A 25,344-nucleotide genomic window follows, 5' to 3' on the forward strand; every position below is an offset into this window, starting at 1 on the left:
GGTTACTGACCCACCAAGATCAGCCTTTTCCTGAAATACTCTGTGCTGCTGGGGCTCCTACTCCTAGTGTTGTCTCCCTGAGACCTCCTGTTACATACAACCCTATTCTCACTCATTTCCTGAAATCCTCTGCTCTGCTGCTTATTACAGAATCATTGGCTCCTAAAATGCTCTGTGCTGCTGCCCGCTCTCCCACTTGTATTCTGGGAGGAGAATAGATGCTTTTTACTTATTTTAAGTGGTTATGACCCCCATGAACCAGTACAACGTGTTTATCCAGAACCTTCCGGCTACATTGTCACATTTCCATCACTAAATTACCGCGGCAACAGAAACTGTAAATGTTCCATTGTGTTACATCACTGCTGGTTACTATTCAATGGATTCAATAGAACGTAGTGACGAGAGCGGCCGCAGAGAGGTGCGTCCAGGATCCATCAGAGGGAAATGTCTGTATATGTCCAATATCAGCTGCCTACAGTATAACCACATCTATGGAGAATATATACAGTATATATCCATGTCATTTCTAACTATATATATACAGTATCCATCTATCTACTATCCATCTATCCATCCATCTCCTATCCATCCATCTATCTCTCTATCTCTCTATCTATCTCTCTATCTATCAGTATCTTTCTATGTATCTACATATAGATCTATAGATAGATCTTAATATCCGCATGCTCTGACCTCTGCTTCCCTTACAGAAATATCCCTTGTAATGACAGAATATCATACTGTTACCATAGAAACATTGCTGCGGTTATTAATGGAAGTGTCAGATACAGGATTAAAGGGATAAAATCAAGGAAATTGTCCAGGGACCCTGTATCACAGGGGGCTCCAAGGACGGGACACCCATGAGGGTCAGTGGAGACAATCCTATCTCCTGGGACACCCAGGACATATATAAGTTTATTATCACAATCCTAAATCTAAAGTGTAGGGGCGGGGTCAGACTACACAGTCTTTGTTTGTAGTCTGTATCCATGACGACGCTTACTTCTACATAGCAGCTGTATACACAAATGGTAGATTTTGAATCCAAAATCTTTGTAAGGTTTTTAGCTCCCAAGATGGGTTGATTTTGACAAGCCTTCAAAGCAAATTTGTGACCAGGAATATCATTTCGAAAGAATCGCAATAGCCTATGCTGTGCTGATTTCAAAAATGCCTTTGTCAGCATTCTGAACGATTTGCAGTACTTTATATAAGTTTATTTCACATGACTTGTCAGTCTCCTCTCCTCCACACTCATGCAGCTCCCCACTTCCCGTCATGTGCATTGAGTAGGCAGGGGAGGGATGGTGTGGAAGAGAGGAATAATCTATGAGGAGACACAGGAACACACAGGATGCAACTGCTCCCTCCCCCAGGACTCACCACACACTGCTGGCAGGGAACCAGGTAATGTGAAATAAACTTTTATAAATTGTTGAAATAAGTCAGAATGCTGACAGACATTTTTAAAATCAGCAAAGAATAAGCTACTGGAACCCGTCACCAGCTATAAATGACATTCCTGGTAACAGGTAAGCTTAAAGCAGTACAAAGGATTGTGGGTAAACCAAAGCCCAACATGCCAAATGCTTAAGTTAATCAGGAGACCCCAAAACATACAAAAATATTAGCAGATCCTTGATCTAACATGCATGCGCCGGATCAGACTACACAGACTTTGTTTGTAGTCTGTAACCATGGAAATAGGTTGGCATAGGAGCTGCGTACACAAAACGGTAGATTTTTTTAAATTTTTTTTTATAAAGCAATATACCCTGTTGCAATAGTCTACACGCCCCTCAAAACAATAAATGACAGGAAAACAAAGTGGCCAATGATTCAGACTTTTCACTGCCGCTTTAACCCTTTACGTCATTGACTAGAAACCTGCCTGTTCACTGTGGTATTACTCTACTGCCTCCAGGGGTGATAATCTGCATTCCTTGGCATCAGCGTCCCCTCTGTGGGAGTCCCCGGCTCTCATGTTGGAGACTGTCACTTGGCCGGGCCCTATTGTCACTTGGTCGCCAGGAGAAGAGGGTCACATGATACAAACAGTGGAGCCACAATGAGCCACAAGTGAGATACAAAGGAGCCAGAGGGAGGAGGGAAGAGACCCAGAAAGTAACTCTATAATCCCAGGGATCCGCCATCACACGTGTATGAGCAATCAGCTCTACCTGCTATAAGGACAGTCCACACACCAGGGACCCCAGGTGAGCACAGACAGGGTGGAAGTCTTATATCCAAGAGGTTCTGCAGCAGCTGAGGATTTTATTTTGATTAATAAAGAAGTATTTACAAAATACAGTTTTGTCTGCTCCTAGAAAAGCTGAGTGACTTAACATATAGTCAGAATTCCTCCAACAGGGGGGGGTCACCCAGCTTTTCCAGACTTCTGAATGGCAAGGTGGAGATATATAGTGCAGCTAGATACATACATAGACTAGTGGGAACTATAGAATATTGGTCGTGAGAAATATGGGCATAGAGATGATAAATGATAGAGGAATATAGGCGATTTATTTCACAATAGCGCCACACCTGTCCATAGGTTGTCTCTGGTATTGCACTAATTGGGGCTGAGTTGCAATCCCAGACACAACCTGTGTACAGGGGTGGCGCTTTTCCTGGAAAAATGTAAAAAACAACTCTTCCGTTTATTTGTATCTCGTCTTTGGTGTGAGTGATATTAACTTGTTACCCAGCTTTCCTAGAATCCTGAATAGAAACTAAATGTTAGTCATCTAGTAATATGGAAGCAGATGATCTCTTACTAGATAACTAGATATCTGTCATATAAAACAGCGATGACGGCTTTCCCAGTCACCCAGCTTTCCGAGAAGCAGACAAAAACTGGATTCTCATAATGTTTTGTGTCTGAATTGTGTACAAGATTTCTATTGTTCTCCCTATTGTGTTTCCTTCAGCAATAAGAGGGTTAAACAAGGGCCGTACTGATTTTTGACGTCCCTGTTCCAAAACTGTTGCGGTCCTGAGTTCCCCTCCCACGTGACCAGGTACAAGTCACTACTTGTCGCTGGTCACACTGTGCATTGTCATTACAGGATCGCAGACGTCCCCTGCAAGGACACAGGATGAGCCGGAGTGAGTAATGGGGCGACCCTATTTCAGGAAGATAGAGGGGGCTGCTGAGATTTTCATATGAATGGAGCTATAGCGCCACCTATGGGAGTATACATGGTAATGACAGCCGTTCTTTTTAGGAGGGGTGTCCTTGCCCAGCACCCCTGTGGTCACATTGGGGAACTATAGTATCCCAAAAAGAAGATGCCCGATCACTCCATTGTGTCTCCCTGCCGTGCCCACCGCAGTCGTATCTCAATCATGTATGGTATGTATCCCCAAATATCAATCCCAACCTCTAAACAGCCTCCATAACACAGCAAGCCACAGAGCACTGCTGCCCCCTGCTGGCTGTGCAGATAAGAACAAGGTGTCACTTTCCTGTGTTGCAGTTCCCCCAGCGCCTGAACCCCCTGCACCCCCCGGGAGTGAAGAGGAGGACGGTGAGTCTGGAGACCGTGGCCACCCACCACCACAACCAGCAGAGGGTCATCAACATGCAGCAGAGGGAGTACAGCCGGTGAGAGGGGCGCCAGGTGCTGGGCCACAAAGTTACAGCCCAGTAGTGCGCTGGTCCTGATTATAGTATCTGCACACGAGGCAAATTCCGTGCGGATTATACGCGCAACTCTAGTTCCCGAAAATCCGCAGTGTAATACAATAGCATTCAAGTGAACACGTGGACCCAGCGTTATTTCAGTGTAGAAATTTTTGCGTAACGCAGAGAATAAAATAACGCTCATGCTGCTTTTCTGGTGCGTCCGCGCAGATTTTTGCATGCGATTTGTTTTTTTTATGATAGTTAATGGGAGTGTGAAAATCCAAACCAAATCAGCATCAAATCCGCTTAAAAAAAAGTATCATGACCCAAATTTGATGCAGATTTTTGCCTGAAATGACGCCTGATCCGGTGAAAAGATGGGGTGGGTAAACCGACTGCGGGAAAGACGCACTACAAATAACAGAAATTTAAAAAAAAAGTACATAAAACAAAAAAAATTAAAACACAGCTTTGATTTGGATTTTCATGCAAATTTTCAGCCCGACGATACACATCATGTGCAGATTGCCTTATGGTTCACTTAATTTTACTGCCTGGTATAATCAGGGGTGACAGAACCCCCCAAAAAATCTGCAGATCCCCACCTATTGTGGCCGATATTTTTGATACTAGTACCTAGTATTTTTTAGTTAAAATTTAATCCCGCCCCCTATTGTATCTAATATTTTTTTCATTCCCACCCCTATTGTATCTAATATTATTTATTCCCGCCCCTATTGTATCTAATATTATTTATTCCCGCCCCTATTGTATCTAATATTATTTATTCCCTCCCCTATTGTATCTAATATTATTTATTCCCTCCCCTATTGTATCTAATATTATTTAAACCTGCCCCCTATTGTATCTAATATTATTTATTCCCTCCCCTATTGTATCTAATATTATTTATTCCCTCCCCTATTGTATCTAATATTATTTATTCCCTCCCCTATTGTATCTAATATTATTTAAACCTGCCCCCTATTGTATCTAATATTATTTATTCCCGCCCCTATTGTATCTAATATTATTTAAACCTGCCCCCTATTGTATCTAATATTATTTATTCCCTCCCCTATTGTATCTAATATTATTTATTCCCTCCCCTATTGTATCTAATATTATTTATTCCCTCCCCTATTGTATCTAATATTATTTATTCCCTCCCCTATTGTATCTAATATTATTTAAGCCTGCCCCCTATTGTATCTAATATTATTTATTCCCTCCCCTATTGTATCTAATATTATTTATTCCCTCCCCTATTGTATCTAATATTATTTAAACCTGCCCCTATTGTATCTAATATTATTTATTCCCGCCCCTATTGTATCTAATATTATTTCTTCCCTCCCCTATTGTATCTAATATTATTTATTCCCTCCCCTATTGTATCTAATATTATTTATTCCCTCCCCTATTGTATCTAACATTATTTAATCCTGCCCCTATTGTATCTAATATTATTTATTCCCTCCCCTATTGTATCTAACATTATTTAATCCTGCCCCTATTGTATCTAATATTATTTATTCCCTCCCCTATTGTATCTAATATTATTTAAACCTGCCCCCTATTGTATCTAATATTATTTAAACCTGCCCCCTATTGTATCTAATATTATTTCTTCCCTCCCCTATTGTATCTAATATTATTTCTTCCCTCCCCTATTGTATCTAATATTATTTCTTCCCTCCCCTATTGTATCTAATATTATTTATTCCCTCCCCTATTGTATCTAATATTATTTATAACCTGCCCCCTATTGTATCTAATATTATTTATTCCCTCCCCTATTGTATCTAATATTATTTAAACCTGCCCCCTATTGTATCTAATATTATTTAAACCTGCCCCCTATTGTATCTAATATTATTTCTTCCCTCCCCTATTGTATCTAATATTATTTATTCCCTCCCCTATTGTATCTAATATTATTTAATCCTGCCCCTATTGTATCTAATATTATTTATTCCCTCCCCTATTGTATCTAATATTATTTATTCCCTCCCCTATTGTATCTAATATTATTTAATCCTGCCCCCTATCGTATCTAATAGTATTTAATCCCCGCCCCCTATCGTATCTAATAGTATTTAATCCCCGCCCCTATTGTATCTAGTTTTTTTTTTTATTTCCGCCCCTATTGTATCTAATATTATTTAATCCCACCCCCTATCGTATCTAATATTATTTAATCCCCGCCCCTATTGTATCTAAAATTATTTAATCCCGCCCTGTGTTGTATCTAATATTTTTTTAATCCCGCCCCCCATTGTATCTAGTATTTTTTTAATCCCGCCCCCTATTGTATCTAGTATTTTTTTAATCCCGCCCCCTATTGTATCTAGTATTTTTTAGTCTCACTGCTTTGGGACTGCTACTATTGTGGCCGATACTTTTGATCCCTGCTTCCTATTGTGGTCCATAATTTGAGTTCACCCACTACTGTATTCAATATTTTGGCGTCCCGTCCTACCTCCTGTTGTAGTGGATATTTTGGAGTTATAGGGGCCGCCCTCTATAATTGTTACGACCTCTTGTAATAACATCATGTGTTTTATTAGATACCACCAGGGCTGGAGGAGACCTTTTTACGGCACCGCAACAGAGAAAGAGGAATACAGGTAACAGCGAGATCCACGACTTGTGATGAGCGGATCAGAACCGCAATAGGAAATAAGAATCTCTCAGCAGTGCCGCCTCCGGCCGGTCATTACAAGTGATGACATCTCCACCTAAATTATATAACGAGACGTCAGATTTTAATAAATACTTGTCACACGTCGTACAATAAAGACTTATTCATATTTCAGGAGAGAAATTAGACAAATACTCAAGAAACAGATGAGCGAAAAGTGGAACATGAGCAGAGAGGCGCTGGCCGGCCAAAGCCAGGAGATAGCCACCCTGATAGAGGCCGACAGGAGCGACCTGCACCACGACCTGGAGCAAGAGAGAGCCAGAGCCCTGTTCATGAGGAGATACCGGGACGAGAACAAGCGGGTGAGAATGGGTCATATACCTAGTATACACCAGAGCTGCACTCACTGTGTACATACATGACATTACTTATCCTGTACCGATCCTGAGTTACATCCTGTATTATACCCCAGAGCTGCACTCACTATTCTGCTGCTGGTGCAGTCACTGTGTACATACATGACATTACTTATCCTGTACTGATCCTGAGTTACATCCTGTATTATACTCCAGAGCTGCACTCACTATTCTGCTGCTGGTGCAGTCACTGTGTACATACATGACATTACTTATCCTGTACTGATCCTGAGTTACATCCTGTATTATACTCCAGAGCTGCACTCACTATTCTGCTGCTGGTGCAGTCACTGTGTACATACATGACATTACTTATCCTGTACTGATCCTGAGTTACATCCTGTATTATACTCCAGAGCTGCACTCACTATTCTGCTGCTGGTGCAGTCACTGTGTACATACATGACATTACTTATCCTGTACTGATCCTGAGTTTCATCCTGTATTATACCCCAGAGCTGCACTCACTATTCTGCTGCTGGTGCAGTCACTGTGTACATACATGACATTACTTATCCTGTACTGATCCTGAGTTACATCCTGTATTATACTCCAGAGCTGCACTCACTATTCTGCTGCTGGTGCAGTCACTGTGTACATACATGACATTACATATCCTGTACTGATCCTGAGTTACATCCTGTATTATACCCCAGAGCTGCACTCACTATTCTCCTGCTGGTGCAGTCACTGTGTACATACATGACATTACTTATCCTGTACTGATCCTGAGTTACATCCTGTATTATACTCCAGAGCTGCACTCACTATTCTGCTGCTGGTGCAGTCACTGTGTACACACATGACATTACATATCCTGTACTGATCCTGAGTTACATCCTGTATTATACCCCAGAGCTGCACTCACTATTCTCCTGCTGGTGCAGTCACTGTGTACATACATGACATTACTTATCCTGTACTGATCCTGAGTTACATCCTGTATTATACTCCAGAGCTGCACTCACTATTCTGCTGCTGGTGCAGTCACTGTGTACATACATGACATTACTTATCCTGTACTGATCCTGAGTTACATCCTGTATTATACTCCAGAGCTGCACTCACTATTCTGCTGCTGGTGCAGTCACTGTGTACACACATGACATTACATATCCTGTACTGATCCTGAGTTACATCCTGTATTATACCCCAGAGCTGCACTCACTATTCTCCTGCTGGTGCAGTCACTGTGTACATACATGACATTACTTATCCTGTACTGATCCTGAGTTACATCCTGTATTATACTCCAGAGCTGCACTCACTATTCTGCTGCTGGTGCAGTCACTGTGTACACACATGACATTACATATCCTGTACTGATCCTGAGTTACATCCTGTATTATACCCCAGAGCTGCACTCACTATTCTCCTGCTGGTGCAGTCACTGTGTACATACATGACATTACTTATCCTGTACTGATCCTGAGTTACATCCTGTATTATACTCCAGAGCTGCACTCACTATTCTGCTGCTGGTGCAGTCACTGTGTACATACATGACATTACTTATCCTGTACTGATCCTGAGTTACATCCTGTATTATACTCCAGAGCTGCACTCACTATTCTGCTGCTGGTGCAGTCACTGTGTGCATACATGACATTACTTATCCTGTACTGATCCTGAGTTACATCCTGTATTATACCCCAGAGCTGCACTCACTATTCTGCTGCTGGTGCAGTCACTGTGTACATACATGACATTACTTATCCTGTACTGATCCTGAGTTACATCCTGTATTATACTGCAGAGCTGCACTCACCATTACTTGTATATGTCCATCACTCCTACAATGATGCTGATTTTATACGATTTCTTCTTTCTTTAGTTAATGGAGAGTAAATGGCATGAGAACCGCCTGACACGGTCCATGGAGACACTACGAGAGAGAGAACTGCTACAGTATAACCCCATTAACTGGAGTGGAACCCTAAAATAAGCAGAAGTCAACATAGGGGGCAGCAGAACCCGGTGAATGTATCAGACCCAGTGCCAATGTGTAATGCCCAAATACAGTCAGCCAGGGCATGTACCACTGTACGACTGCAAATCAGAGCCATTAAAGGGATATTTGGGAACACCCTAGTTGTGTTTTTGTAAGTATCCTAAGGTCCTGTGACTGTAGTAGGTGCCGCTTCCACTTCTGTGTCCTGGAATGGTCACATCCATCAGTCACATTAATAGCACTGTCCAACTCAAGTGAATGAGGCTGAACTGCGATACCAAGAACAGCCACAATACTTCGGCACTTCGGTTCCATATCGCATAACCCCAGCCCCTATCTGGAATATAAATTCAGGGAAATGTCTAAGGTTTCAATAACTTTATTATCCTGAGATAAAATAAATTAAGACAGACAGCAGATGCAGACGAACAGACAGGAAATGAGAAACAAAATAATAAAACAAAGGAGGCGGCAACCATTGGACGTAAAACTACATCTCCCAGCATGCTCCGCTCTGGACATACTAGGAGTTGTAGTTCTCTTGGAGGTGGACATGTTGCAGACCCCTTAAGTAACATGCAAATTCATCAATCCATCAAATCCACTCTGATAAGTATCAGGGGTCATAGGTCACAGACATTCCCAAAAAAACGTAAAGTTACACACACATGGAAAAAAACAACAGCATCATCATAGGGTCTGCACAGAGCGGCTGCTACTACTATATCGGCTCCATTGTCTTATAAATAGTGGATCCAAATGTCGCATCTTCTTGTATACAGGGGGAGAACAACAGCATTGTCCTCAATGGTGGCAGAAGTTCTCCAGAGCGCTGGCGCCACCTACAGACCAGATTACCATAAACTTACAGCCCAAGTCCATGATACAATGTGCAGTGAATAAACCATACATGATGCTGCAGTCTTACAGGTCAAGCTGGGACATAGACATAGCGAGCGGACAGAAGAAGTCCTTGAGGTCCATCATGGTCTTCTCCTCCATAGTGGAGACAAGTAAAAATCTCTAAAAATTCCTGGACTCCTACAGGTGATCGCTGTGACTGGTCACCCTAGAAGGATTCTATATACTTATATATAAGGTTCTCAGTGGTTTCTTAAAGATTGGCTGTGCTTATGTGTCCTCTATAATATAAGATGGGGGGAGGGTGTTAGGACCTTCCTTGGGGTATCGGCTTCTTCCAGGGTTACTGCTACTTGTCCTTCTCTGCTGCACAGCAGGATGGCGTCAGGAGCTCTTTGGGACGCCACAGGTGAAGCAGAGAGGAGCTCCATAGACATTCGGGTCTCACCTTCTCATCCAGGCTGGGGCGAGCTATCTCCCTTTCAAAAATCCTTCGAGCACCCGGTCGCTTTTCTCAGAGAACCAGTACCCCGCCATGGCCGCCACAGCTCCAATGAAGATGGCGGTAAAGACCATGTCACCTTTGGCGGCTAGCGTGGCCAGGGCGCAGATGACCACCCCGAAGAACATCTGCTGCAGGACCACCACCTCGTCATCCGTGATGTCATCAAACAGGCCCTTCTCGGAGTCATCTTGCCAAAAAAGAGAAGAAGAACAGTAAATTTACTTAAACATATAGAGAGCAGCTCCTGACCGAGCATCATACACGTCATCTGTGCTCCGTAGAAACTTGGGGCTTATTCCCCTCTCCGTTCTTGTGATTGAGCAGAATCACAGAACTAGACAGCTCTCCCTCCCCTCTCACAGCATGCAGTCTCACACTGCAGCTGCATCCCCTTCCTCCCCGCTTTCTGTGCATTAGTCACAGACCCAATTTAATTTTATTTGTTTAAAAAGGATCCAAAACATTTATTACCATCCCGAAGACAAAGTATTAACTCATGGATAGAAGGCTAATAACCAAGTTAAAAGGGATTGTCCCTTCAATGTAAACCATCTTTTATCCACAGCAGGTTCTATGACCTTTGCTCCATTCACTTTGTGGGGCGCCCAATGCAAGTGAATGGGGTGGAAGTCACACATATGCACCCACACTCCACTTGCATGGGAACACAAGTCCTAGCAATCAGTAACTTACACCCAACAGGCTACATTGATAAGACAATACCTTAAACAGGTTGTCCCAGCTTTGGCAGTTATCCCCAGTACACAAGATAGGGGATAACTTTCTAATGGGTTCGGATCTGACAGCTGGGATTTCCACCAATCAAGAGAACGAGACCCCCAGAAATTAGGACAGCAGGGATCTCATCCTCACTAATGTGCAGAAGTCGTGTATGCTCCCTGCCACTCCATTTAATTCTATGACAGCATCCAAAGATTGCCGAGTACAGCGCTCTATGCCAGCTCCAGCCGATCCCATAGAACTAAATGGAGTGTCAGGACACATGCACCACCTACTGCTCTACACATTAGTGAGAACAGGATCCCCCTTCTCCTAATTGCTGGAGTACCTCACCAATTAGTAAGCTAACCCATTACCTGTGGATTGCGGATAGCTTCCAAAGTGTGGATAACCCCTTTAAAACAGGTGTAATGTAATAAGTTTTATTTAATCAATCATAACCCTAAGCTAGATAACTTACCTTTGTGGTCGGCTCTACACGACCCATCCACCCTTTTATATCCCTTCTCACAGACGCAGGTGTAACTTCCCTCCGTGTTCACACACTCCTCCCGGAAACCTTTACACCTAGGGATTTCATTGTCGCATTCGTCTATATCTGTAATAGTGACAAGAAGCCATTAGTGATGCATCAAAAGGTCACGTCATAAACGGTGGTGAACTGCAGGCAAGAAGGGACAGCGACTGCACAAGAGCTTACACTCAACAAACAATCTATTAAAAAGAGCAGGCAGATAATGCATAGAGGCGCTTACCCAGGCACTTGGCTCCATCCCGATAGTAGCCAGCGTTGCATTTCTTACACCGTGCCGGACCAGCGCCCATGCAGCCGATGCAGGATTTATCACAGTCTGGAGAAGAGAAGAACAATGGCAACAATGCAATGAATAGATCTGTGATTGGAGATCCAAGTCCTCTATCAAATCTGGTACCACAAGGGACATAGATACAGAAGATTATTTGCTATGATCTAGAGGTCAATGAAATGCTGCACAAAAATAAATGCCGTCAATCTACCGGAAGCAAGTTTTTGCAAAACAAAAAAAAAACAAACTGTAATTCTTTTCTCCTGTGGGGGGGAGCTGCAGGAAATCCCCCTGAACCCACCGGAAGTCCACAAGACACAGGATGTGACATGAAGCTACAAGAGTGGCTCCCAGCTGGCCATGTGACTGACAGGTAGAAGGGGAACGTTGACCAGGGTAAGTACAATATGGACGACCCTATTAGGGTATTGTATTTACCCTGCTAAACTTTCTTATTACGCTATGATGTGATTTGCATCTACTACTCGTGGTCCAGACAAAGACTTGTTGCCACTTACCTCGGCATTCATAGGATCCGTCTGTATTCACACAGTACTGGTTTGATTTGCAGCGATCCACTGTACCACATTCATCAATGTCTGTGGATAAAGAGGAAGGACATTGCCTCATTACCCCATGGGGCGGCAGTCACCAGAGCCTGGTATATGGCAGCCATAGCGGCGCTCCATGGTAATATTCCATTACTGATAACTCACCGATACATTTCATGTCGTGCAGCATCCAGCCCTTCCTGCACAGCACACACTGATCCTCGCCCGGGCCCTGGCACTTGCTGCAAGAGCGATGACATTCTGTATGAGAGGAAGACCACAGCAATGTCAGCAGCAGAACAGAAAACCTTCTACCTCCCCTCATATACTGACTACACCTCTATAATGTACACTGTAGAGGCTTTGCCTGCATTACAAGTCTATGTATACAGTATGTACATAAAACACTATGAATGCCCAAAATCAAAAGACACAGCAGTCAAATAGATCTCAAACGGACATGGAGAGAGTAATACATTATTACCAACAAGTCCTAGAAAAGCCCTTTAAACCGCAAGTACCAAATTTAAAGGGGCTGTTCAGAGTTAAGAAGTTATCTACTATGCACAGTATAGGGGATAACAGGGCGGTTGGTGTGTGGGACCCTCACGATCCAGAGAGCAAGGATCCCATTCACACTAATGGGAGTGCCAGAGAGTCTGCTCGTCTTGCTGCTCCAACAATCAGTGAGAACGGGATCCCCTTTCTCCAGATGGAGGGAATTTAGTAATCCTGATTGTTGGGTCCCAGCATACGAACACACATATACTAATCACCTAGTTATCCGCTCTCCTGTGTGTAGGGAATCCTGTCTAAACTTGGGACAACACCTCAGTAGGGGTTTATACAGAGCACAGAGTCGATGTATGACACCAGAGTCACCCTGGGTCATGCCCTTTCACAATGGAACCTGCATTAAGTATAAAGAAGGTATAGGTTAATAAACCAAGTGTTCCTCTAAAATTCATCTGTATCTGAATCTGTAAGTTTCACATGAGTGCAACTACATTTATCATTCAGCAATTGGTGTCCCCCGAATGTCCCCTCCCGGCCGCTAGTACTATACACACATGCTTTGCAAATTCTGAGGCTTTACTAGACGGGGTGCCACAACACTAACTGGCATGAAACTACAAATTCCAGCATGCCCACGGTCATCACGGAAAATGCAGTATCACAAAAGCTACAGGAGACAGACATATATAAACAGACAATACACAGACATAACAGATTCAGAGCATGCACTATCGCCCCCTTACATACCAGAACATACCAGGTGGCTCTCATTTTTGGCTTCCACATAATAACCCACAGCACAGTCCATACACTGCGGGCCACCGTAGCTGGTATAACATTCACATGTGCCCGTGCCGGATCGGGTGCCGGCTCCGTTGCATTTTCCTTTTCCGTTGCAGGGATTGTCAGAGCCGCCCGGACAGGCTGTAACATATAGGATAGTAACCTCATGTAGGATCCAGGTTTATAAGATTCATGTGTGTGTGTTGTTTAAAGTAAAACTGATGACTTACGTGCACAATCCGGCCCCCAGGTGCCTTCTGGGCAGCAGAGCTTCAGCGTGTCCATACACAGCCAGTCAAAGAGGTCGCTGGGGTCCTTGGGTCTAGGAGTCAGAGAAAGATAATATGCTCAAATCTTCCAAATTGGAAATATCTTGTACAGATCTGCACATAACAGGGGGTTAGCCCACAGGATGGGAAATAAACTGCAGATAAATAGGGTCCCACTCCCATGACATAATGAAGTGCAGGTTGAGCATCGGCCGTGCCACTCAGTTTATGTTCAACAATGCTCAGCTATCGTCTATGAATAAGGCAGCAATGCACATCCTGTCATCCGTGGGGGGTACAGCACCCCTGATCTCAAAATCAGTGTGGACAGGACATAACATTAAATCTTAGTCCATCCCCTTTAAGAAATCCTGCGTTGGCATCTCCTTGCCTTCCTCACCTCTTAAACCACCAGGTCTCCAGATGATCCTCATTCTGCTCCAACATCTTATTACATTCAAAGTCAGACTTATCACAGGCCGACTCCATCACCTCCAGAAAACGCGTCTCGCTGCGGTACAACGGGAAACCATTACAAGACGTTCCTTCCCTTATAAAGCTGCATTACCCGTCACCCAGGAGGCACCACAATACCTGCTCTCATACTTGGCCAGCTTCTCCTCCTCCCATGCCGTGTTCCCTCCACCAAAATTTTGCCCGGCTGTTTTCTCTATCCCCTGAAAGAGAACAAAATGTGATCAATGCACAAAATGAGTAAAAACTGAGCCTCTGAGGTCTATGGGGGTCCCCCGACAGCACATATCGGGGTAGATGTTGTTGCATAATATTGGTGCTGACCACAGAATTTCAGTCTCACCCTTATAAAATTGTTGACCAGGCTGCGACAGGTCCAGCACGGATCTTGCTTGGCGAGGCCGAGCCTGGAGAATATTAGGAGGAGGAGGAGCGCGGCTCCCGCCAACGAACCCAATAGTCCACGTCCGACGTCCATGATGCAAAATCTCGGAAAATCTGAGCAGATCCTGCAGGAAGAAGAACAACATGACTTGTAATGGGGAAGTGCAGAGGTTTAGGTCACCCAGCTTTCCCTGTCCCCTGCAGATAACACAGCAGAAGAGATATACATAGATTTCACCCTATATATAAGCTCTCCCGCAGCGCTGGTGATTATGGGGTGAAGACGGGATGAGATCTCGGGGGACAGGAGGAGGAGGAGATGCAGTAAATACTTAAGTACCTATTTGCTGCGAGAGCAGAAGGAGATGAACAGATGTGTCCCACACAATGACGGGAGGGGGAGCGACACAACATGGACTCTTACACCACAAACTTAAAGGGGTCATGGGATCCCCGGATCACGTGAAACAGAGATGGAGAGAGCAGGACGGAGGGGGAGAGAATCCTACATGGTGGGTGCAGTCCATTCCTTCTGGTCTGTAATAAACCATTGTCTTCCGGGATGTTTAATAATTAATATTAGATAAATAATTAATAACCTCCCCCTCCCCGCTGACCACCGCCTTTAGATACTTCATTATGTAATGTGATTATTTTAATGCAGGTTTAATATTAAGCAATGAGGAAACATCAGGTGAGGGGCCACCTATGACGCTCCTGTAGCCCCCAGCCCTACTCTATAGGGACCTGGTAAGGTGTATAGTGTAATATGGTGTCTGTCTAAGGGAAATGTCTGCAGTGTTTTAGGTTGTCACCATTGATGGGGCTCAGCTCCTATAATTGATCCATAAGGACAAGCCCTCTAAGAGCAGGATAGACATGAGTGAGTGTGGGCAGATATGGACTCGAGATAATCCAGGAGGATGGAAAAGTGAGAACATGTCAGCTGTTATGGTGCTGACCATATGGATGAAGGGTGCAGTCACTCTGCCCATATACAGCAGCTGGCGTCTGTCCCTGCGCCCGCCTCTAGTGCCAGCAGCTTGGGATCTATCATTTGGTACAGGGACACTGTGTCTCCTGTATGACTACCCTGAAGTGCTGACTGTGCACCATGTGTGCGACATATCCCAATGCCCATTTCTCTGTCTGGCAGATGCTGCCCCAATTAATACCCCAATTAATACCAGACACCATCATGTATGTCCGGTGTCACATACCACCTGTGCCAATGCCCGGCTGCTATAATTAGCTTATTTAGATTGAATATCATCCACATATGTGGCAGACTTGCTGCAAAACCTCCATGCCCAGGGTTTCCCAAAATTCTGTGCCACATGTCAACTGCTATATCCAGGTCTAAGCCTCCTCTATGTTCAGTATTACATACCCAATGCCCATGTCTCAGGCTGGCGTTACATGATCTGCCCTGATAACCTGCACCAGGCTGCATGCCCATGTCACAAACCCCTATGACCCTGCTGCTATATGTGGCCTCTTTAGGGCATTGCCCATCCTACACATATGTTCTGCACCCAGTATGCCCAGTGCTACCCTTGTTCTTTGCCAGGTTACAGTCACCCAATACGCCCATGTCCCAGCTGCTAGATCAGATCTCTAACATATTACGTGTGCCTCCTGCATGCCCAAATCTAATGGCCACGTCTCGACCCTCCCAGATACCCTGTGCCAGCTGCATGCCCATGTCTCATACCCCACATGCTACTCCTGCTTCCCCAGTGTAGATCCTCATTGCCCGTGTGTCAGGCTGGCATTACACGATCCCCATTGCCCGTGTGTCAGGCTGGCATTACACGATCCCCATTGCCCGTGTGTCAGGCTGGCATTACACGATCCCCATTGCCCGTGTGTCAGGCTGGCATTACACGATCCCCATTGCCTGTGTGTCAGGCTGGCATTACACGATCCCCATTGCCCGTGTGTCAGGCTGGCATTACGTGATCCCCATTGCCCGGGTGTCAGGCTGGCATTACGTGATCCCCATTGCCCGGGTGTCAGGCTGGCATTACGTGATCCCCATTGCCCGGGTGTCAGGCTGGCATTACGTGATCCCCATTGCCCGGGTGTCAGGCTGGCATTACGTGATCCCCATTGCCCGGGTGTCAGGCTGGCATTACGTGATCCCCATTGCCCGGGTGTCAGGCTGGCATTACGTGATCCCCATTGCCCGGGTGTCAGGCTGGCATTACGTGATCCCCATTGCCCGCGTGTCAGGCTGGCATTACGTGATCCCCATTGCCCGCGTGTCAGGCTGGCATTACGTGATCCCCATTGCCCGCGTGTCAGGCTGGCATTACGTGATCCCCATTGCCCGCGTGTCAGGCTGGCATTATGTGATCCCCATTGCCCGCGTGTCAGGCTGGCATTACGTGATCCCCATTGCCCGCGTGTCAGGCTGGCATTACGTGATCCCCATTGCCCGCGTGTCAGGCTGGCATTACGTGATCCCCATTGCCCGCGTGTCAGGCTGGCATTACATGATCCCCATTGCCCGCGTGTCAGGCTGGCATTACATGATCCCCATTGCCCGCGTGTCAGGCTGGCATTACATGATCCCCATTGCCCGCGTGTCAGGCTGGCATTACATGATCCCCATTGCCCGCGTGTCAGGCTGGCATTACATGATCCCCATTGCCCGCGTGTCAGGCTGGCATTACATGATCCCCATTGCCCGCGTGTCAGGCTGGCATTACGTGATCCCCATTGCCCGCGTGTCAGGCTGGCATTACGTGATCCCCATTGCCCGCGTGTCAGGCTGGCATTACATGATCCCCATTGCCCGGGTGTCAGGCTGGCATTACATGATCCCCATTGCCCGGGTGTCAGGCTGGCATTACATGATCCCCATTGCCCGGGTGTCAGGCTGGCATTACATGATCCCCATTGCCCGGGTGTCAGGCTGGCATTACATGATCCCCATTGCCCGGGTGTCAGGCTGGCATTACGTGATCCCCATTGCCCGGGTGTCAGGCTGGCATTACGTGATCCCCATTGCCCGGGTGTCAGGCTGGCATTACGTGATCCCCATTACCCGGGTGTCAGGCTGGCATTACATGATCCCCATTGCCCGCGTGTCAGGCTGGCATTACATGATCCCCATTGCCCGCGTGTCAGGCTGGCATTACATGATCCCCATTGCCCGCGTGTCAGGCTGGCATTACGTGATCCCCATTGCCCGCGTGTCAGGCTGGCATTACGTGATCCCCATTGCCCGGGTGTCAGGCTGGCATTACGTGATCCCCATTGCCCGGGTGTCAGGCTGGCATTACATGATCCCCATTGCCCGGGTGTCAGGCTGGCATTACATGATCCCCATTGCCCGTGTGTCAGGCTGGCATTACATGATCCCCATTGCCCGCGTGTCAGGCTGGCATTACATGATCCCCATTGCCCGCGTGTCAGGCTGGCATTACATGATCCCCATTGCCCGGGTGTCAGGCTGGCATTACATGATCCCCATTGCCCGGGTGTCAGGCTGGCATTACATGATCCCCATTGCCCGGGTGTCAGGCTGGCATTACATGATCCCCATTGCCCGGGTGTCAGGCTGGCATTACATGATCCCCATTGCCCGGGTGTCAGGCTGGCATTACATGATCCCCATTGCCCGGGTGTCAGGCTGGCATTACATGATCCCCATTGCCCGGGTGTCAGGCTGGCATTACATGATCCCCATTGCCCGGGTGTCAGGCTGGCATTACATGATCCCCATTGCCCGGGTGTCAGGCTGGCATTACATGATCCCCATTGCCCGGGTGTCAGGCTGGCATTACATGCCCCTCCTTGATACCCTGCGCCAGCTGCATGCACCTCCATGCTGTGATATATGTTCTGCACCAGGCATGCCCTGGTTACCTCTATGCCCATACCCTGGCATGCTTGGCACCTTTGCATTATACATATGGCAGTTCAGTCCCTCCCTATGCCCATGTTACAGCCTGACACTCCCTGGCATTGCTGACTACGCATGCTCAGTGTCGCCCCCTATGCCCCATGTATGGGAGGGCACCCACCTCCAGAAGCCGGCGCCGTCAGACAGATGTGGGGCACAGCATTGTCTCCCCCGGCTGACTCTTCCTTCCCCGCAGCTCCCGGCGTGCACCGCGTCACCCGCACCGCAATCCTCCGCTCTGACTGCAAGGACACGCCCTGTCACAGGAAGCGGCCAATGAGGAGCGCGCGGCGCAGAGTGACGTCACCGCCCTGGAACCCGAGCCCTGGAGCCACGACACCTGCCGGGAAGGCTTAACCCCTACGGTGCCGCGGCCTCCGCTCCCACACACAGCGGCCCCGCCCCCTGCTGGAAGCTTCTGTGACCGGAGCACGCGCCCCGGGGCCCCGGGGGGTGACGTCACCAGTGACTGCCAAGTAGGGGGAGGGGTATAAGCATCAAAACAAAAAGTGAAAGGGGTTGTCCAGGATAAAAATAAAAAATGGCAGCTATTTTTTCCTTAAAAACAGCGCCCCCTCTATCCACAGGTGATGTCTGGTATTGCAGCTAAATTTTTGTGCACCCTATTATTAATAAAACCACGCCCCTAGATGTTCACAGGACAGGGACCTTCAAAGGGGCTTCTGCAGGATTGTTTAGAGATCCCCCTACCCTTAGTGATGAGGGGTCTGACACACATGCCCCCCCACCCATCTACTATGTAGCATCAGATGTTCTTCCGCTTCGCAGTACAATAATATCACGTCTATTCGTTGTGTGTCCTGTATACGTCGCAGTATATGAAGACTCCAGACTCTGCAAATGCACGTTACATTGAACAGAGACGAGTCATATTTTCCCTGAGATGAGTCCAGCCTACACAGGGATAGAAGCCCCTATCTTCTACTCTATAGCACCTAGAAATCTGCAGGATAAGGACCTCATCTTTCAGATCACATCAGGCTTGTGGTTCTGTGAGCTACAGAACCAGAGATACAGGCAGCTAATTATTAGGTGGGAACTGGATTCTTAGCTGCAGCTCATATTTCCAACTAAGTCTCCAATTCCCTGAGGGCTCCGCTATGTTTAATATCAGCATGAGTCTTAAAGGGGTTCTCCAGTCATAGCAAGGTAGTTGCTTACTTGCTGATCAGTGGGTGTATTAGTGATCGGACCCCAACGGATCTCAAGAACCAGATTCACAGGCTGTTACAACGAGCAGAGCAGGTCTCATTTTCTTCCTGCACTTCCTGCTACTGTTAGTGCAGGGTCGTTCGTGAACGAACCGGCTCTTTCACAGGAGCCACGGGAGTCGGCTCCCCATGGCTCACTTATCCCCACCCCTAATTGGCTTACCACTCCCTCTTTAACCCGATAAAATCGGGTTAAAAGTGGTGTGGAGTTGGGGTGACTGGCTGAACTGAGGCTTCCGATTTTATAGTGCAGTGGTGGCGAACCTATGGCACGGGTGCCAGAGGTGGCACTCAGAGGCCTTTCTGTGGGCACTCAGGCCATCACCCCAGGACAGAGTTCACAAAACAGGACCAAATCCACAGAATCTTCCTGCAGTCCCAGGCAACTGCTCTCAGTGCTATTTTAAAGTGACACTTCATTGACTGTTTGAAACTGTGGTAAAAATGAAAAGGTTTTGACAGAAGATCTTTGGAGGTCCTCCTGTTGGACCCACCATTCTTCCTGTACAGAAAGACCCTGGAGAGAAGCTATAATGATAGTCTGAATTTGCCCTTCTTCGTTCAACTGTATTGGTGGCCTCAGGGAGCCGATACAATTAAAAGATGTGGAAGAACAGGGAGCAATAAGTTACTGCTTAAAATGCCATGTTGGCACTTCACGGTAAATAAGTGGATTTTGGTTGTTGTTTGGGCACTTGGTCTCTGAAAGGTTCGCCATCACTGTTATAGTTAATAGGGAGCCGTTCAGGAGCCACAAGAGCCGGCTCTTCTTAGTGAGCGGAGCCTAATGAGCCAGGACAGCACTCTGCCTGCTATTCTCACCTAGGCCACTAGAGGACGCTAGCACAACAGCCATGGCATCTTATAACTAGTCTGGAGTTTCAGATAGTGGCCGCCAGCTTCTCGCTTCCAACTGAGAAATCTATAAAATCGGCTTAATATAAAGTAACATTTGTCAAATTTGTCTTTTTATTTGTCCTGCTTCCAGACATTTGTGCCCGAGGTAACAATGTTTTTGTGCCTAAAAGGGTGCAAATAATGGCGCAAAAACACTCCAGTCCTGACCTGGCATATGAGCTGTCGAAAAAATTTGCACATTTTTGCCTAATAAGTCTCAAAAAATGCATTTGACAAAGAGTAGTGACCACATAGACAAATAGGGAATAAAAATAATACTCACTAGAGAAAGAACCAAAAGATCACAGAGAAGGGGCGGAAAAGAGAAATGACCCCCTATGTGTGTGGTACTACTATTTTCAGGGGTACTATGTATATCCCTATTGCAGTATTTGGGTGCAGTGTTAGGCCACTTTCACATGACCAGATCACAGCTCCCATTAAGGTTCATAGCACCAGTTCATTGTGTGGTGAGCACTCGGTGTCTCACAGAGCCGGGCAGCCACGCTGCAAAATATGGGACATGTCCTATATTTGGATGAATTTGTGGTGCAACCGTTCATCTTTCAATGGGGAAGGGTGAGGAGCGCTCATTCCCTGTGCTTGTCCAGGATCCGATACGGATGAGCAGTGTGAATGCGGCCTTAGGGTGAGCAGGATAACACTGTTTTGGGAGCAAGATGTAGGGGGCAATGGGAAAGGTGAGAACATAAGATTTATGCGGCTCATTTACTAAGGGTCCGAATGCCGCACTTTCGTCGGGTTTCCAGAATATTTCTGATTTGCAGTGACACCTGGTGGACATCGGGCGCACTTCCTTAGTGAATCACCGGAAGACCCAAATCACCGTTGGAGAACCCGACGCTGGATCACGAATGGACCGGGTAAGTAAATCTGCCCCGATGTGTGGATAGAAGGAGACGTGATGGTTGGCCTAATGGAGAAGATAAGGATTGAGAACCATATAAACCCTATAGGAGCAGGACTATAATGAAACAATGTATAGACAGTTACATACGCAGATCTCCCATCATCCTCCATGTGCATCAGGTCTCAGTCACGTCTTCATCCCGGTTATCAGTGTCTTACGTTTATGACTGTGGTCAAAGTTTAGCAGAATAGCTGATGCGTAGTCTCACGGCGTGATCATCAGCCTTGTGACCTTCATGAGTCTACAGACGTATAACATGAAACAGCTGGAACACAATCTTCGCCCCTGACTATATGTATTATACTTATACCCCCTCCCCCAAGGCTCCTGGAGCCCTGTGGAGTCCTCTGTAGACTCCCTGCACCCCCAATCTAGCAATCCTAAAATATAAAACCTTTGACAGTTTTTTTTATCTATTACATTTCATTGTCTGCTAAGGACTGTTAAGAAATGACAACTCTCACAGGGTGGCCACTCCTACTTCTAAGCCCCGCCTCACGCCAAAAAGATATACCCGTTTAACACACGTTAATCTGGCACATACAATCCTCACGTCATGCTGTGACGTTGGCTGCGATAAGCTTTTCATCTAATCTTGGGGCCGCGGTTATTACCTTGATGGTTTCCATTAAATATTTACATTATGAAAAAACAAGATTCAGTTACCAGTCGGTTTGGCGGATTTCCATGCAATTCATTTGCCAAGGGCCCTTGCCTTGATATTTTACAGTGTGATTGATAGCAATGAGTTGTACTCAGAGCTCGGGACATGGGTTAAGTTATTGGTATATGGTAAGTGCTGGAGATGGGGTTCCTTGGGCCTACCAGATAAAGTAATCCTAGGAGCCCACCTAGTAGTAAGGTATTTACATTGACTTTTAACATATAAGAAATGTGACCATGACTACGACTTACTAGAGTCCAAACACGCGTGTCAGCTTTGTCCTGTCTTATGTTTGCTGATTTTAATAGATCTCAATAAAGATGGAACCTTATTGGTGGAAATGTTTGTTTTTTTTCCACCTAGTAGCCTCCAAATTGGGTTGGCTACTGCTGGAGCTCTGGAGCCAGTATTGGGTTACAACTTGGGCCCACCGGAGGATCCTGCGATTCTATGGTGGGGCAGTCCCACAGCTGCCTTTAGCCTTAGGTACAGATTAAGGCCAGTAGCCACAACTCCAGGCACATTGGGGCAAATTTACTTACCCGGCCCATTCGCGATCCAGCGGCGCGTTCTCTGCTCTGGATTCGGGTCCGGCCGGGATTCATGAAGGCAGTTCCTCCGCCGTCCACCAGGTGGCGCTGCTGCGCTGAAAATCATCTCCACGCGCCGGAATGCACCACCTCGGACCAGGTGAAGGTAAGCGGTCACCAAGCGACACTTTTTCGGTTTTTAAATGCGGCGGTTTTTCCGAATACGTCGGGTTTTCGTTCGGCCACGCCCCCCGATTTCCGTCGCGCGCATGCCGGCGCCGATGCGCCACAATCCGATCGCGTGCGACACAATCCCGGGGCAATTCAGGTACAATCGGCGCAAATCGGAAATATTCGGGTAACACGTCGGGAAAATGCGATTCGGGCCCTTAGTAAATGACCCCCATTGTGATTTATTATTAAGCTCACAGTCCTGAAATTCTCCAGTTTGGACATTTGTGCCCTTAAAATGTTAAAATACCCCTTTAAGTGACCATTACCCATGGGTTGGGGTGGTCCTAAGGCCTTGTTTTTACCCACAGAAAATATTTTTTTTGCCCTGTTTAAGGAAGTCCCAGAACAGAACTTAATTCAGAGCTTCCCAACAAAAAGTATTAAACAATGGGGCACATTTACTAAGGGTCCGAATCGCGTATTTCCGTCGGGTTACCCGTCGATTTCCGATTTGCGCCAAATTGCCCTGGGATTTTGGTGCACGCGATCGGATTTTGGCACATTGGCGCCGGCTATTAAGCAACAGACAGGGGGGGGGGGGGTCGTCGGACAACCCGGCGGATTCGGAAAAACCGCGGAATTTAAAAAACGAAAAGTGTCGCAAGAACAGCGCTCACAAACACCGGGACGAAGCAGGTGAACTCCGGCGGACCTCGGCGCACGACCTTAATAAATCCCGGCAGAACCTGAATCCTCGTCACAGAACGCGCCGTTGGATCGCGGCTGGACCGGGTAAGTAAATGTGCCCCTATGTGTACATTATCTATAGATTTGAATGGTGGTAAGACAAGGGTGTCTAAGCCCTGCCCCCAGGACTGAGTTGTTCCACGTCTTAACCATGGACCCACCTACTTGGTAGTATAGTGTTATAAGCACTGCCCCTTTGTAAATTGGAGTCCATAATCGGCAGGACTGAAAATTAGGGACTGTCTTGCCAAATTGGGGATATAGCGGAATCATATGTGCTGCTTCTGATGCAGTGTCTAAGATAAAGTCAAGAATTGATGTAAAAGTCAAGGGAAATACAAGGGATGGATTTAAAAACTGCATTAAAGACTTATGAATCCTGCCTTATACATTCAGTTCAATCAAACACTGGATATCAACAACAAATTTACAAAAATGAGACTTTATTTCCTTCATGTCATTATATTAAAGATTTTCACATTTTATTACCATTTTTTTTTTAAGGTGTCACAAATTAAAAAAATATATTAAAACAATTAGGAAAAGCCTTGTGTATATATAGACCATAGTGATAAAGTTTCATAGAAACAAATGGCCGTAAGATGTAGGAAATGCTATGAATATCAGAACATTATAAACTATTATACAATCTTTACAGAGAAAGTCACAATTATTTCTTTACAGAGAAAGTCACAATCATTTCTTTACAGAGGTCACTGCTTTGTTTTTTCCTGATATAGAATTCGGAGTCCCCTATGTAGAAACAGAATGGTAAACTATAACAGGGGCTATTAAGCTTAAAGGGGTTTTCCACAAAATACACTTACCTCTGCTAAAAGGATAGCAGATTAGTATCCAATTCTGGGCAATTGGACACTGGGACTCCTTGTGATCAGGATAATGGGGGGTCTGCAAGTTACCTATATGATGTGAATGTCCAGTCCAGGGCCGGTGCCAGCACCAGGCATACCTTGACGGGTACTGGGGCCCAGAGCTGCTGGAGGGGCCCACATGGCCCAATCTCAGTCCCTGACAGCCTATGTGGCGGCTTTATATAAAATAATCCATGAGGGGGCTCTTTGGGATGATTTAGTTTCCGAATTTTTAATTCCCCTGAGTCCATTGCAAAGAGGCCTACTGAGGTTCTGTCGACCCAGGGGCCTATTGAGCTGTCCCTGATCCAGCCAGTGCTCCTTTTTAATATACCAATAGCAAATGCTAGGGGGAGCAGAAATTCAGGCCCAGTAGTGGTGGGATGCAGCCCACATCAGTTTTGGGAGAGGTGGGTTGCCGACCCTCACAGAATTAAGCTGATAATACACCACCTGTTCTGTTATTCAGGGCTGATCAATGCATTATGAGGGGCCCCCGAGACTTGACTATACTTGGGGATCCATAAATGCCAAAGTGACTCTTGGATAAGAGTATATAGTTCGGAAACCCCTTCAATGTAAATTACCCATACAACAATAGCTTCTAGTACACGTTCAACATCCTACTCACAGCTGCTACATACCAGAGCGTTAAAACTTTATGGAGCCTCTTCAGCTCCTCCACCATAACCCCAAAGTCCAATGTTCTCAACATTTTGGGGCACCATCTGTGCCATGTCGGCCACCACTGTACCGTCTGATAGTCCAGAATTTGGAGTACAAATTTTAGTTATAGGTTCCACCAACCTTATATCAACTTTTCTCTTTACATTCATGACTGCCGTG

The 25,344-nt window shown here is 46.2% G+C and overlaps 2 protein-coding genes across 7 annotated transcripts in view; one reads left to right on the forward strand and one right to left on the reverse strand.

Moving 5' to 3' along the window:
* The first annotated feature begins 321 nt into the window (after window positions 1-321).
* Window positions 322-25,344, forward strand: part of LOC140103681 (uncharacterized) — a 147,039-nt gene continuing 122,016 nt past the window's right edge. The window contains exons 1-8 of one of the 6 annotated variants that reach the window (XM_072126866.1): window positions 322-421; window positions 1,931-2,222; window positions 3,075-3,114; window positions 3,234-3,361; window positions 3,486-3,613; window positions 6,205-6,264; window positions 6,454-6,643; window positions 8,532-8,781. In XM_072126866.1, coding sequence (XP_071982967.1) covers window positions 3,105-3,114; window positions 3,234-3,361; window positions 3,486-3,613; window positions 6,205-6,264; window positions 6,454-6,643; window positions 8,532-8,642 — 627 coding nt within the window. In that variant the 5' untranslated portion in view covers window positions 322-421; window positions 1,931-2,222; window positions 3,075-3,104 and the 3' untranslated portion in view covers window positions 8,643-8,781. The other 5 variants (XM_072126868.1, XM_072126867.1, XM_072126865.1 and 2 more) reach the window with 5 other exon arrangements.
* On the reverse strand, window positions 9,012-18,842 carry CRELD1 (cysteine rich with EGF like domains 1). The gene is made up of 11 exons (XM_072127072.1): window positions 18,573-18,842; window positions 14,498-14,663; window positions 14,275-14,357; window positions 14,081-14,191; window positions 13,642-13,733; window positions 13,376-13,552; window positions 12,278-12,373; window positions 12,080-12,160; window positions 11,511-11,606; window positions 11,216-11,353; window positions 9,012-10,201 (listed from the first exon to the last, which is right to left on the reverse strand). Exons 2-11 carry the CDS (start codon window positions 14,630-14,632, stop codon window positions 9,981-9,983), a joined length of 1,230 nt encoding a protein of 409 aa, XP_071983173.1. The 5' UTR covers window positions 14,633-14,663; window positions 18,573-18,842; the 3' UTR covers window positions 9,012-9,980.

Source organism: Engystomops pustulosus, chromosome 10 (assembly GCF_040894005.1).
Source record: "Engystomops pustulosus chromosome 10, aEngPut4.maternal, whole genome shotgun sequence".
In the NCBI taxonomy this organism is placed as follows: domain Eukaryota; kingdom Metazoa; phylum Chordata; class Amphibia; order Anura; family Leptodactylidae; genus Engystomops; species Engystomops pustulosus.

Excerpts from the sequence above, each read along its gene's own strand:
- CRELD1 (XM_072127072.1), bottom strand. The coding sequence starts at position 14,632 with ATGGACGTCGGACGTGGACTATTGGGTTCGTTGGCGGGAGCCGCGCTC. Across the intron at positions 14,192-14,274 it reads CTGGCCAAGTATGAGAGCAG|CGAGACGCGTTTTCTGGAGG; the intron begins GTATTGTGGTGC and ends GTTGTACCGCAG. Across the intron at positions 13,553-13,641 it reads CTGGGGGCCGGATTGTGCAC|CCTGTCCGGGCGGCTCTGAC; the intron begins GTAAGTCATCAG and ends TATATGTTACAG.